At 40.7% G+C, this 13519-nt stretch overlaps 1 protein-coding gene across 1 annotated transcript; it reads left to right on the top strand.

Annotated features, from left to right (window-relative positions):
• Window positions 1–3332: 3332 nt before the first annotated feature.
• On the top strand, window positions 3333–11978 carry LOC145416119 (mitochondrial-processing peptidase subunit beta-like). Its single transcript, XM_080285211.1, has 9 exons — window positions 3333–3415; window positions 4867–5088; window positions 5634–5810; window positions 6005–6156; window positions 6832–7016; window positions 7270–7445; window positions 9135–9242; window positions 10176–10379; window positions 10644–11978. Exons 1-9 carry the CDS (start codon window positions 3347–3349, stop codon window positions 10782–10784), a joined length of 1434 nt encoding a protein of 477 aa, XP_080141337.1. The 5' UTR covers window positions 3333–3346; the 3' UTR covers window positions 10785–11978.
• Window positions 11979–13519: the final 1541 nt, after the last annotated feature.

The raw sequence follows: 13519 nt of genomic DNA, 5'->3' as shown, positions 1-13519 counted from the left end.
TGAACATTTATTAGTGAACTGATGATGTGTTAAGACTGCACTGTAGAATTATCACAACACCTGTGCCCCCACGTGAGTTTGTTTACGTTTCCGACTGTTCTTCTTCTTCCCCACCTGACCTCCATCACTCCACCCCTCACCCGCCACTCAGCTGTTTTGCAGAAAATAAAATAAATGATGTACGTATGAAATGCAGGCATATTATTTATTTATTTTTCTTCCAACAAAGTAAACTTTCATTTCTATTAACATTTATATTCAGCCATTAGTGTTTTATAATGTTCGCCTTTTTCAAGTCTGTTGCATATGTCCAGCTTCTGTTTCAAGGTAAGCACGATACGCTTACGTTTAGTTTGCACTTTAGGCATTTTGGAGTGTACAAATTACCGTCTATCAGAGGAACACAATAGTAAGAGACCTTGTTTACTGTCTGGTGGCAAAACGCAGACTGGTGATTTTTGGAAGGTGTGGAGGATAACTGAATTCAAGTAGGGGAAAGAGGGGGAGAGGAGGGGTGGTTAAGAGGATTTGCTAGGGATTTACATCAGCCGGAAATGCCTCCACCTCGCTTTGTCTGACTTCCCCCAGCCTCGTGTGACACTATCAAACGGCGGTTTGGCGGTCCATTCAAATTGGCGCACAGTTATAACTTACTGACATTTTTACCAGCCCTTGAATTTTCCCGTTGTTCTGAGTATTCCGTTTGTCTGGATACCGGATTGCTGGGATTGTACTGTACATGGATGGGGTTGTAAAGGAGGTGCAGGGTAGGGCAGTGGATGTGGGGGTGGCCCTAATGAATGAGGGTGAGATTTGGAAGCTTCCGGTGTTGCTGTTTGCTGATGATACAGTACTGCTGAGTGAAGATGAATGGGAGTTGCAAGGTTTGGTGAATGAATTTGGGACAGTGTGTAGGAGGAGGAATCTGAAAGTTAATGTAAACAAAAGTAAAGTTATGGTGTTTGAGAGGAATGAAGTCACAGAGTATGCAGTGAGGTTAGATGGTGAGAATATGGAGAATGTGAGTGCATTCAAGTACTTGGGGAGTGTGATGAGTAAGGATGGAACTTTGGGGGATGAAGTACGTGAAAGGGTACAGCAGGGAAGGAAGGTTGTTGGTACACTGAAAGCAGTGATGAGAAATAGGGAGGTGAGTATGAAAGTTAAGAAGTCACTGCATGATAGTATTGTGATCCCTACCCTGACGTATGGAAGCGAGGCATGGACCTTGCAAGAGGGGAACAAGTCAAGAGTGAGAGCAGTGGAAATGAGTTACTTGAAAGGAGCATGTGGAGTGACGTGGAGGGACAGGTTGACGAATGAAGAAGTGAAGGAACGCTGTGGGGTGGATGTGGATGTGGTTGAGAAGATTAGGAGAAATACACTGAGGTGGTTTGGACATGTGAAGAGAATGGAGAATGAAAGACTGACTAAGAGGGTGTATGTAAGTGAGGTGGGGGGAGGGAGAGGGAGAGGTAGACTGAGGATGAGGTGGAGGGATGGAGTTGAGAGGTATATGAGGGAGGGGGGGGGAGGGTAGTCAAATGGTGGGTGACAAAGCGACTTGGAGGCGTTTTGTCTGCGGCCACCCTTTGCAGGATTAGGGCGTCGGGCTATAGATAGATAGATAGACAGACCCTACACCATCACCAGGAATGTGTCAAAAATGGCTTTTTATATCATATCCAATAGTAGGTTATGGTATTCCCTTTTCAGTGGCACCTCAATTTGTTTATTTCTTTTTATTAAGCTCCCTATTTATTCCATCTCTTCATTTCTTGAATCTGCCATATAAGTCTTTAAAACTGATGCTATTCTGATTTTATGACGACATTGCACATCAAAACTTTACAATAAATTTATCCCAGAGGATGACCACTGACTGGAAAAGAGTTAAGCATGAAACCTGTGTGAAATATGAGACTAAGAAGTGATCAGTTACATTCTGCCAGCATCTTCCTTTGTTATTCTCTCCAGGAAATGCAGACACAGGTAACAATTATCCTACAGTCTGCCATATTTCCCGTCCTGATTTCCTGTGCCATCATGACAAAGGGAGCCATTAATAAATTTCACGGAGCCCTGTCTTAAGATCTGGCATACACCCTCGTTTGGAAGATGAATCATTACCACATTTTCGAGTCAAAATTTTGTAGTGGGCAACCCGCACTTCTCGCACCGTCATGGAGGCCACAAATTACGATGTTTCCACCTACATCCTGGCTTATCATTACCCTATCTGTGCATACTCACGAATTCCATCACAATGGACAAAACTGTAAGGTGAATGTGATGAATAAAGGGAAATTTTAGGCGGTCTTGCTCTTACCCGTCCAAAAATAAACACACAAACATTGCACTCAGGCTGATGGCTTGGTTCCCGATTGTAAAGGTTTATTTTTGTTCTAATATGAAAATGTAGATAAAGTAAATAAATGCATGAAGTGGTAAGTACTGACATGTGAGGAAATAATTGTATACTGCTATTAATAACGTTGCAACTGTATTACATGACAAGTATACTCGAGTAGGGCGGACAGAATCGAGCGAACAGGAACTCGACCAAATGCTCACATGACAATGGCAACGAGGTATTATTCGAGTGGTGTGACTTGGAGGGAGGTTAGTTCGATGGTAGACAGCTGAATAACATTGCCAGTAGACACATCAACCTGGATTCAGGCAGCTGAGCACAGATAAATTACACGAGCGGGCGAGCATTGGTATTCGCTCAAGTTGTGTTCGCATTCTCTTGTGCCATCCTAGTTTCATTCCAAGTGGGTGCCCGACGCAACTTTAATATGTATAAATGCATGCAAATACAATTTAATACTCCGTCTTACCTGGTTATCTTACCATTCATTGTTGATTTATATATCGAAAGTTTATTATGGTTCAGAATAGGTTTGTCCTATAAGACTCGTTTTCAGATGAACAGGGATATTTTTCTGACTATTGCCACCAAGTTCAATGACAATGAAGATACTGCAGTCATTTATATCTTTAATTTACGATTGGTTGTATAGACCACTTCTGGCAGTTAGGTCCAAATAGGATCCTTTTGAGAAATATCTTTCTGAGCACATCACTTTGTCGGTTATTGGTCCTTTAACCTACAGCCAAACTTGACCTCTCTTGCGTTCCAGTCAAGTCAGGCTTCCAAATTTTTGACATTGGTATATTTAGGCCATTTAGAAATATAAAAATAATTTTTTTACAAGTGTAGTATACCTCTCTAGGGCAAAATTTACAGTGACTCTGGATTTTGTACCAAGTGGCATGAGAACTGGCAGGGAACGATTTCGTCATCTGGCCAGCGAGCTTCAGTCAGCCCATCGCTAGGAAAATGTCTCGTCTGATTCGGCCGGCCGCTGCTTTGCTCAGAAATTACACCAATAAAACAGCTTTGGTGAAGGTAAGTCGCTAGAATGTGCGGGGAGGATGAAGTAGTGTCTGTTATTGTGGGGATGACAGAAATATATAACCTTTAAATGGAAGAGAAATGAGATTTGTGAGGCCGGGGATGGAGGCACCATCAGCTGATTGACCAACACAACCAAACACCTGATTAAGACAAATTTTTGGATGCTTCGTGTGTCTTGGGAACTTAATTAGGTAATCCTTTACGAAACGGGCGCTCCGATTCAACCAATGTAATAACACAGTATCTCAAGGTAACAAATTTGGTACATACGCAACACAGTTAATAGCAGGATGTGATTGGGAAGACAAAATATACTTATTTTTATTAATTCTTTAGCAAACGGGCGCGGCCTTTCCCTATTTTCTCTTTAAATGAGTCTTTCACAAGGTAATTGGCACCTTCTGGATTACAATACCTACTGGGTATTTTTTTAAACTTACCTCTAATGGCTGTAATGTAAGATTTTGAATTCGTAAATATTCACCTGATAACGCCATATCCATCACTGGATGTCAAACCTTGCAAAAGCACGTTTTACTTTTTGTGCAATTTCCAAATGGCATGTCCAGGATGTGTAATTGCTTTGGTGGAGTTCTGTGTAATTTGCAGTGGTTTACATCAACTGCATCCTTTAATACACAGCCATTTGCTTATCAAGGACACAACAGACTTCAAGAAGTGGTATTCCACAAGTTCCTTCTGGCTGCAGCTGCTTTTTATCTGCTGGTATATTAAGGTAACTTCCTTCTGTTGATCAACAGTCTGACTGCCTGCATTGTTGACCAACCATCACTGCAACTGGATGCGTCAGTGTATCAGACATACTCAAATATGTGCAAAAGAAAACAGTAGTAACTGTCAAAGCTATGGAAAACTTAGTGATTTAACCAAACCTAACTTAATCTAACTTGGCCTAACGCTCCATACTTTTAACCTAACTTAATCCATCCTAACCAAACCAAACTCCCCAAAAAAATTGGAATTACCACAAAGACCCAGAACCCTTTAGGGCAAAATTCAACTCAGTAAGTACCTTAATAAAAAAAAAAAAAAAAAAAAAAAAAAAAAAAAACGAAAGGAGAAGGAAGTTACCTTAATGGTAATTCTTTACCCAACAGGTGCTCCAATTCCACCTATAGTATAGCTTAATTATTATGAGCCTTCTGGATGCAGAACATTCCTGCTTTAGAGAATGCAGTACAGTATGTGCATAGAAAAGCAAATTACTTTTCATAGGTTATACCTAAGTTAGTTACATAGCACCTAGAGCAATTTTCCTGTTTTACCTTGGTACCAGATGGTGGGTAGATCTGGCCAGTAATAGTAACAAGGACTGCCTTTACCCATTAAATGTACAACTCTGACATATATTAATGCCTACCTATTAACTCTACCATGACAAATATTAAGTGCCGTTACCTGTTAAGTTTACCATTTCACAGCCATGTCGTTGGCGTGCCACGGCTGCCTCTGCCAGCTATGAGCAGACACTGGTCAACGTGCCACCCACCCGCGTCACTGTCTTGGAGAATGGCATGCGTGTGGCCACTGAGGACTCTGGCGCCGCCACAGCCACTGTTGGTCTCTGGATTGACACCGGGTCTCGCTTTGAAACTGACGCCAATAATGGAGTGGCACATTTCTTGGAGCACATGGCATTTAAGGTGAGAGCCCAGCATGGAAGATTGTTGTTTGATTGCAGTAGGTTAGATAAGGTTATTAGATTAGGCTATACATATTTGGTTTTAATAAGGTTGGACCAGGTTTACTTAGAGGTGTGCGGTACGTAGGAGGACTGCTGGGCCTTGAAAGCAGGCTGTGAAGCCTATGCCCAGAGTCGGTCACATTAAAAAAAAAAAAAAAAAAAAAAAAAAAACTTGGATTAGGTTAGGATAGACCAGATTGGATCATGTGATTATGCATTAGAATAGTTAAGGTTAATAAAGGTTTCATTAGGTTAGGCTAGTTTATGTTTTGTATGTGATTACCCTGGTAAGTTTAAATGGTTTCACAGTGAGGTAATATCAGGGTCCGTAGGTCCCCAAATTGTTAGCATTGTGCGAAGGATGTAGAGCCATAGCAAGTTGGTCTTTTTTTGCCAGTGAGCAACTTGACTTACTGGTAAGCTGCAAAAGCATGCAGACTGGGGTCAAGTGAAGGTGAAAGAACTATATTCTCCCCCATGACCCCTTTTTCCTCGCATTAACAGGGCACAGCCAAGCGTTCACAGACAGACCTTGAACTAGAGGTTGAGAACATGGGTGCGCACCTCAACGCCTACACTTCACGTGAGCAGACGGTCTTCTATGCCAAGTGCTTCTCCCAGGACGTACCCAAGGCCATTGAAATTCTATCCGACATCATCCAGAACAGCAAGTTTGGTCAGGTGAGGATGGATTCAACATTTGTTTAATGATGTCCAAAGCAAATTACAGAACATTATTAAAGTTCTTTACTGTCTATCAGGCTGACATGCCATTTTCTCCTAGTTACAGCCCAAGTTAAATTATATTTGAAAAGTTATAATATACTGGAAAACATCCATGTTTTACAAGGAGGTCTGGCTAATATTTTCTTCAGGCTGAGATAGAGCGAGAACGTGGTGTGATCCTGCGTGAGATGCAGGAGGTGGAGAGCAACCTGCAGGAGGTGGTGTTTGACCATCTGCATTCCGTTGCCTTCCAGGGCACCCCACTTGGACGCACCATCCTTGGACCCACCAAGAATATCAAGTATGTTGCTGTTGTAAATAAGTATTTTTGTGACCCCCTACTTGGATGTGAACTCTGTAGGCTGCAGATTGAAGTTGCCCTTCTCATACAGTTCACTGTCCTCCTCTCAAGGAATAGGGAGGGAGCTGAGAAACATGTGTAAAACTGACTTATATTACCAGGTGGCAGCATTGCCACCAGGTAATATCATTGGCACTGTGTGAAGATGTCCCTATCCATGCACCATACGGCAGTGTTAAATCGAGAGGGTTAAGTGTGAAAATACATGGATTATTAAGGATAATGGGAAAAAGTTGTATTGAAGGGAAGTCCATTGTCATACACATATCCTGCTCTGGTGTTGTATCAGTACATTTGGCTCTACTTTCATTCCATATCTCAATGGAGAAGGACTCTTTCGCATGGTGGCACTGATATAACTGGACATTTGCACTGCCCCTTTATACAAACATCCTTTAACTCTCTCTCAGTCTGCTGGAAGGGGAATGATGATCTGCAGTAGAAGATCAGCTTCTGACTGCAATCCACGGGGCTCAGGTCCAGATAAGCCTGGAGCCACAATAACAACAAATCTGATTTCAGTGTCCTCTTTGTTAAGTGAATGACAAAATTCTTACTCACCCATCTTCATGCGCAACCAAGCAACCAGCCTTAAAACGTGTTATGGTCTTGCAGGTCCATCTCACGTGATGATCTGGTTGATTACATCAGCACACACTACAAAGGTCCCCGCATTGTGCTGGCTGGTGCTGGAGGTGTGGACCACCAGGCGCTGGTCAACCTGGCCCAGGATCACTTCAAGGGCATGGGGGTCTCATACGAGGGGTCTACACCAGAGATCCCTCCATGCAGATTCACAGGTATTGTTATTTAGAGTAAGGTTGGTTGGAGTAGTGTGGGAGGGTGTTAGTTTTATATCTGCCAACACAGGCCGTCCTCAGTATGACATCCATAAATTGACTGATTCTGGGGTCTGTTTCACTGGTGGTTCTAACTTGTGCATTCCCTTTATTTCTTGATCCAGACTTACCCTGTCTTTGTAAGTGGGTTTATGAATTGCAATTAAGGTTAGAACAGATAACAGACTGAAACTCTGCTCCTCTACGCACCCAGGGTCTGAGATCCGTGTACGTGACGACAGCATGCCCCTGGCACACATTGCCATTGCCGTGGAGGGAGCTGGGTGGGCGGACCCTGACAACATCCCCCTCATGATTGCTAACACCATCATTGGCTCATGGGACCGCACACATGGTGGTGGCGCCCACAATGCATCCAACCTTGCGCAGGTGTGTTGTTGTTGTGGTGGTGATGATACTAGGGGTCTGTATTGAAATATTTGTGCTTTGGCTTGATACATTGTGATGAAAAGAATATATTGATAATGTATAGCACTGTAAGTCACCTGGTAGTCAAGTGGTCAGAACACCCTAGTTGAAATGGCAGCCTTGCATTGGTATATTTTGATTCCTTAGAGGTGACCAAAGGTTTTTCAATCATATAATGCCACCAGGGGAAGTAGGCTGGTCATCTGCCCATGAATGTGCTTGACTGTGGTGCCCCCACACTCCCCCCCCCCCAGCTAATCCAGTCTTGCCCCATATAAATAAATTAGGCGTAGAATTTCGTCTTGTAGCTTATTCCATCGAGGTCTGTGACTAAATAAGGCAATGCTGTGGCTTCCCATCCTTCCCATAGTATGTCTTTGCAGTTGCCTTGGCCACAACCACCCAAACGTTGCCAGTTCTCTCCTCATAATGTAATTGAAAACATTAACAGTTGGTCAGCCAAACTACTTTCTTTTATGTGCATCAAGTGTCACTCTTGTCACAAGTTAAATATTATTAACATAATTGCCTGCTACATTGAGGAAAAGATGCTCCATTATGATCAGTAAAAGGAAATCACCAAAGTAAGTTAGCATACTGTCTCATTTCCAGGACCAACCTTGTTCTTAGCTCAATCCATCGATGTCCATGCTCCCTCACTATTTGAATGAAATGAAAAATTCATACCCATATACTGTATCATCATATGAAACTAATATGAAGTAATTTGATTGCAAGATGTTAGTAGACCTCAGGTGAAGACCATATTTAATGGCACACTTGTCCCACAAAAGGTATATATTGTGCTTGGTATGGAAATATTAGAATACCATCTCATTTCCAGGACGAATATTCTCAGCTCAAACGCCAGTCAATCACTCTGACTCATACTCTTTCGTTAGTTTCATTATGTGAAAAATTTACATTCATATATCTATATACAAAAACAATATAAAGCCGTTTGAACTCAAAATATTAGTACAGATCAATTTAAGATTGTCTGCACTGACCTCACACGCCACGTGTTAGGCTTATTCACCACCTGCGATTTCGGCTGGCGGTTTTGTCTTCCAGTGTTTCCAGTTTTGAAAATTAGCTATACTTTTTCATAAGCATCATTTGGTACATTAACTTCAGCATTTCCCAGTGAAGCTTTAATCTGTTTGAAAACTACATAATAAACATTTCAAAATAAATATGCAGCAGGACTTGTAACATTACATGTTGAATGCTATCGCACCTTTTTTTGTTTTATGTACCGGTACTGTATTTTAGTGACTGTGCTGCAATATTTTTCTTAGTACTGTAAATCATGTTTAAAAAACTGGGGTAATAACTAATGATTACATTATTGAAGAATTTATATACTGTTCACTAATAATTATCTTGGAAGGGATTTTAGAAAGTTTGCAACTGTGTGTGCCAGGAAGAGGTGACCAACTTCAATTGAGTTATCGGTATCAAGTGAGCATTGGCAACTTTTGGGAGTTTGTGGCCAAGGGAATTAGCATTGTATTCTAGTGTTAATCTGTTGTTACAGGAGAGCATTGAAGATAGGGAGATGACAATTTTACATGTAGTTAAGGTGAAGGTAGTATAATAGTGTTTAATTTCTCACTGTGTAGCTTTTCTTCTCCATCTTTACCACAGGCTGCAGTAATCGGAAACCTGTGCCACTCATTCCAGTCCTTCAACACATGCTACAAGGACACTGGTCTTTGGGGCATGTACTTTGTCTGTGAGCCACTGAAGATTGAGGTTGGTGCAATACAGTACTTCTGTACCAAATTATTTGATATGTCAGGAATAATAGGCATGTAACTGCATCCACCTTTTAGGTGGAGATAAAAGTAGAGATGATGATGGTGAGTGATATAATATTCTTACTTTTTTATGTATCTTTTCCTGTTGCTTAAAAATAATTCTGCACAGTACAAAGAATGAACCTCACACTTACTCTTCTGTGGTCAGGATAAACCATTTGGCGTGTCACTCAGTGTAGAGACAAATGGTTTCCTGTACACCAGGAAGCCATGTACTGCACTGGTAGTACCCATATAACCAAATTATGACACCTGGTGGTTTAGTGGGTAATTAAGCTGCTCCAATTGGATTGAGCCTGTGTAGGTTTATATCCAAGGGGTGGTTGGGGTTTATTGTTCACGTAATGCCACTCGGAAATGAGTGAGGCTGGTCACTCTCATCTTAAATGTCAGGACCAACTTACCTAGCCCCAGGTTCCTGCGCTCCTTGTTGGGCAACACAGAATTGGATGTTGGATGAAGGGATTATTTTTTATGAAACCTCTCAAATTATGTACTGATTTTGTTCGTAATACACATATCTAGTCATTTCAGCACCATTGAAAATTTTTTGGGGGTGAAAATGTGGATATTTCTTAGTGTGATGATTTTTCCACTCCTGTACTGTACTTAGTTTTAACAGTCACTTGGCAAAATTTTTTGTGCTTCATTGAAAACCATAAGATGAGTCTAGGAAGCTAAAAATTGCATTGCCAGGTGCACCAGACATTTTTCTTCAATTTTCAAAACTTGAAAAATTGGCTTGTCTGTGGGTCCAACAAATTCCACCGTCTCGTCCGCGGAGGGGTTATGCCAGATTATTTTTTCACCTGAATGAGTCATAGGAACCTAAGAGTTAATATATATATTTTTTTTTTTCACCATACAGGACTTTATGTACAACCTGCAGTCTGAGTGGATGCGTCTGTGCACCAACGTGACAGAATTTGAGGTGGAGCGCGCCAAGAATATCCTGCGGACCAACCTGCTCCTCCAATTGGATGGCACCACACCCATTTGTGAGGACATTGGCCGCCAGATGCTCTGCTACAACCGACGCATCCCACTACACGAGCTGGATGCCAGAATTGAGGTACTGTATATACTTAAACACCACAGCCATGAAGTAGTAGTGGTAGTAGTAGTTGCAACTTCAAGTGCAGCTGAATGTGAACTTGGCAGACTGCAGGTTAAAATTGCTCTTCTGTAGTTCAACATCCTCCTCTTAGGGGATAGGGATTGGGTTGAGAGCCACTTGTAAAACCAGAAATTCTGTAAATGTTGTCACTGGTAATTCTCATCTAAGTACTTACCCATCATGTGTTTTAGTGTTAAGGCTTATGATATTTCTCCCCAGGCTGTGACCTCTGCGGTGGTACAAGACACTTGCTACCAATATGTGTATGACAAGTGCCCGGCTGTTGCGGCAGTGGGTCCTTGTGAAGCACTACCCGACTACAACCGCATCCGTTCTAGCATGTACTGGCTTAGGGTATAAGAGTCACGTGGCTGGCCGATGATGTAGGATAGATAGAGGCAAGGACATGGTGGGGAATCAGACAGACATGGAGGGGGGGAAAGAAAACCAGGAGAAAAAGATAGGGATTTTTTACATTTACTTTTTATGGGAATGTTTTGGGGTAAGTGGGATATAAGTATGGTGTGCAGAATCAACATAATGATATTTGAACTGAAGTCACTCATGAGAACGTGAAAAGTTTAAGTTCACAAGTTATTAGTTGAACACATGAGGTTTGAAAAAATATCTTTGATGGTTTCATACCATATGCCAGGTGGGGTTTTTGACTGAAAGTCCCAAGAGATGACCTTATTTTATTATTATTGTTATCATTATTATTATTATTATTATTATTATTATTATTATTATTTCTCAGCAGTGTAAAGCTATCAGATGTGTAGGCCAGTCACTGATCCTTAAATATTTTGGATGATGTTAGCCTAGCATCAGACAGCGCTACCTTGCAAAAAAGTGTTGTAATATGAGACTGGCTGTTATCTTGATATGTAGAGTACAGTTTTTATGGCTGTTATCTTGATATGTAGAGTACAGTTTTTGGAGCTGTGGGTCATGTTCTAAGATTGGAGATTTCATGACAGCTCTTCCACAGCAATTTTTTCTGTGCATTACATCTTAATATCCTCTTGCATGTTTATTAAAAAGGTTTCAGTAGCATACAGGAGAAGGCTAAGGTGTAATATTCCAAATGAATCACTGAAAGGTGACAGATCTTTTCTAAGGTGTGACCATGTATCTGATATGTTGGAATGGGTGACTTCAGTTTCCCCAGTATCATTTTTGTTATAAATTTTAAACCCATTCAGTCCAGGTAATTTCCATTTTACTGTAGTATTCCTGATAATATAAAATGTTATTCAACTTGGGAAAAGCCTCTTATATTGAAGGGGCTTAATAGTGCTATCCCTCAAGTTTTAAAAGTCTATCCTAAGCTGAATGAAACTGTTAGGTATGGTAAGAGTATAATGAGATTGTGCCTGGTCTCACTGGGTCAACGTAGAACCCTGCATGTTTCCATTAACTTAGATGATGAAGGTGGTAACAATTGTGAGGACAGTGGAAGGAATTTGATAGGAAAATTTACAATGTGAATGTGACATTTTTTTTTTTTTTTTGTACATAACGAACAGTTGTACATAAGTTATTAAAGTAACAGAAAATATACCCTGTTTTATTGTCAAAGGTTTTTTATTCACTTTAATTTTTATTTAAGAGTGAGTGAGCACATTCTTAGATGGTGCACTGAGATGAAGAGAATGGAATTAGATAAGGTAGTTGTGGCCACAGACTCATCAGACTATGAACCTGGTGAACTGTAGACTGAAGGTCATTCCTATACACCACCTTCCTTTTGGGGAATAGGGAAGGACCTGAGAAACATTTTGTGTAACTGGATAGCAGTGTTGCCTGATTATATTGGTGCCACTGCTAGAAGTAATGTTTCCACAACCACATAGGGTTATGAAATGGGTGACTGAAGGTGGGAGGTGTGACAAACCAAGAAGGTGAATAGATATGGTGAGTGTGAGAGAATTTGGTAAACCTAAGAGACTGAATTGATAAGTATGCATGAGAAGACAACAAGGGTTTGGTAACTTTTTTTTTTTTTTTTTGACATGCTAGTCAGTAGAATGATATTGATGTACATGAAGTGCATTTGCTTCATAAAGGAAGAGAAAAAAAAATGCAAATGATGATGTTTGTGTGGTGCAGCCAGAGTTCCAAAGGCTTGAATAATGTGTAAATGGATGTGTGGATCAATTCATTAGGCATGCTGTCACTAGTTCCCCTTATTTTTGTATATGGTAATCAATTTCCTTGTTTCCAGATCCCACCGCACTTCATTTGTAGGTGTAGAAAAAGTCAGGTTAAAGAAATGAGACTGATGGCCATATTGGAAGTGGCTTGAGGGCTTTGTAGCACCTTATTGTAAATGATTTTGCACATTAGCACATTTACATTCTCTGGTATGGTGTTCTATCATTTTAGTATCTGTAGGTTTTTCTTTCTGCTCTGCCTATTTTGCATCTAATTTAATGGTTTTTCCTTCTTCGCTACCTTAGTGCCACATAGCCTAGCCTGTCTAGGCGTGGTGCTAGCTTTTCTCATTATTCATTCATTCATTCATTGTAGCTTACATAAATAAGAGGCAAGAGTACTGTATACTGGAGTGTAATGTGCAAAAAAAAAATTGCTACGGAAGAGGTATTATGAAGTCTTAGTCACTTGGAATACAAAATTAAATGTGGGGAAAACAAAATAATGGTTAATGCAATAGCCAGATGCACTGGTGGAAAGTGCTAAGATTGCCTGTTGGCCATAACATTCGAGTCATACTATAAAACATCTTCCTAGGTTTCCCATTGGTGGTGGTAGCATAACAGAAAGCCGTAATGGGAAGGGAAGGACCTAATTTTGTCTTGACCATGCTGTGAATATCCTGCCTACAGTATCCTTCTGGCTACCTTAGTTATCTAGCCATTTAAATGATACTAAAAGAGTATCCTATATGGTACAGTAACAATTCACCATGCCAGCTCTATACTCAAATATCGCGCTTAATTATACAAACATTCCCTCAAATGTTGATTTATTTTTTTGAACGTTAATGAGTAATTGACATCAATACGTAAATAAAGTTGTCTGCTTTGCATTAGTTTAAATTCATAGTATAAGTAAAACAACATGAAAATATT

This window comes from Coenobita brevimanus, chromosome 104 (genome assembly GCF_032717465.1).
Source record: "Coenobita brevimanus isolate Jiangsu-jjx chromosome 104, ASM3271746v2, whole genome shotgun sequence".
In the NCBI taxonomy this organism is placed as follows: Eukaryota; Metazoa; Arthropoda; class Malacostraca; order Decapoda; family Coenobitidae; genus Coenobita; species Coenobita brevimanus.
Note: the sequence above shows the minus strand (reverse complement) of the source record. Positions and strands in the feature narration are given on the sequence as shown.

Excerpts from the sequence above, each read along its gene's own strand:
- LOC145416119 (XM_080285211.1), top strand. The coding sequence starts at position 3,347 with ATGTCTCGTCTGATTCGGCCGGCCGCTGCTTTGCTCAGAAATTACACC. Across the intron at positions 5,089-5,633 it reads TGGAGCACATGGCATTTAAG|GGCACAGCCAAGCGTTCACA; the intron begins GTGAGAGCCCAG and ends TCGCATTAACAG. Across the intron at positions 6,157-6,831 it reads GGACCCACCAAGAATATCAA|GTCCATCTCACGTGATGATC; the intron begins GTATGTTGCTGT and ends ATGGTCTTGCAG.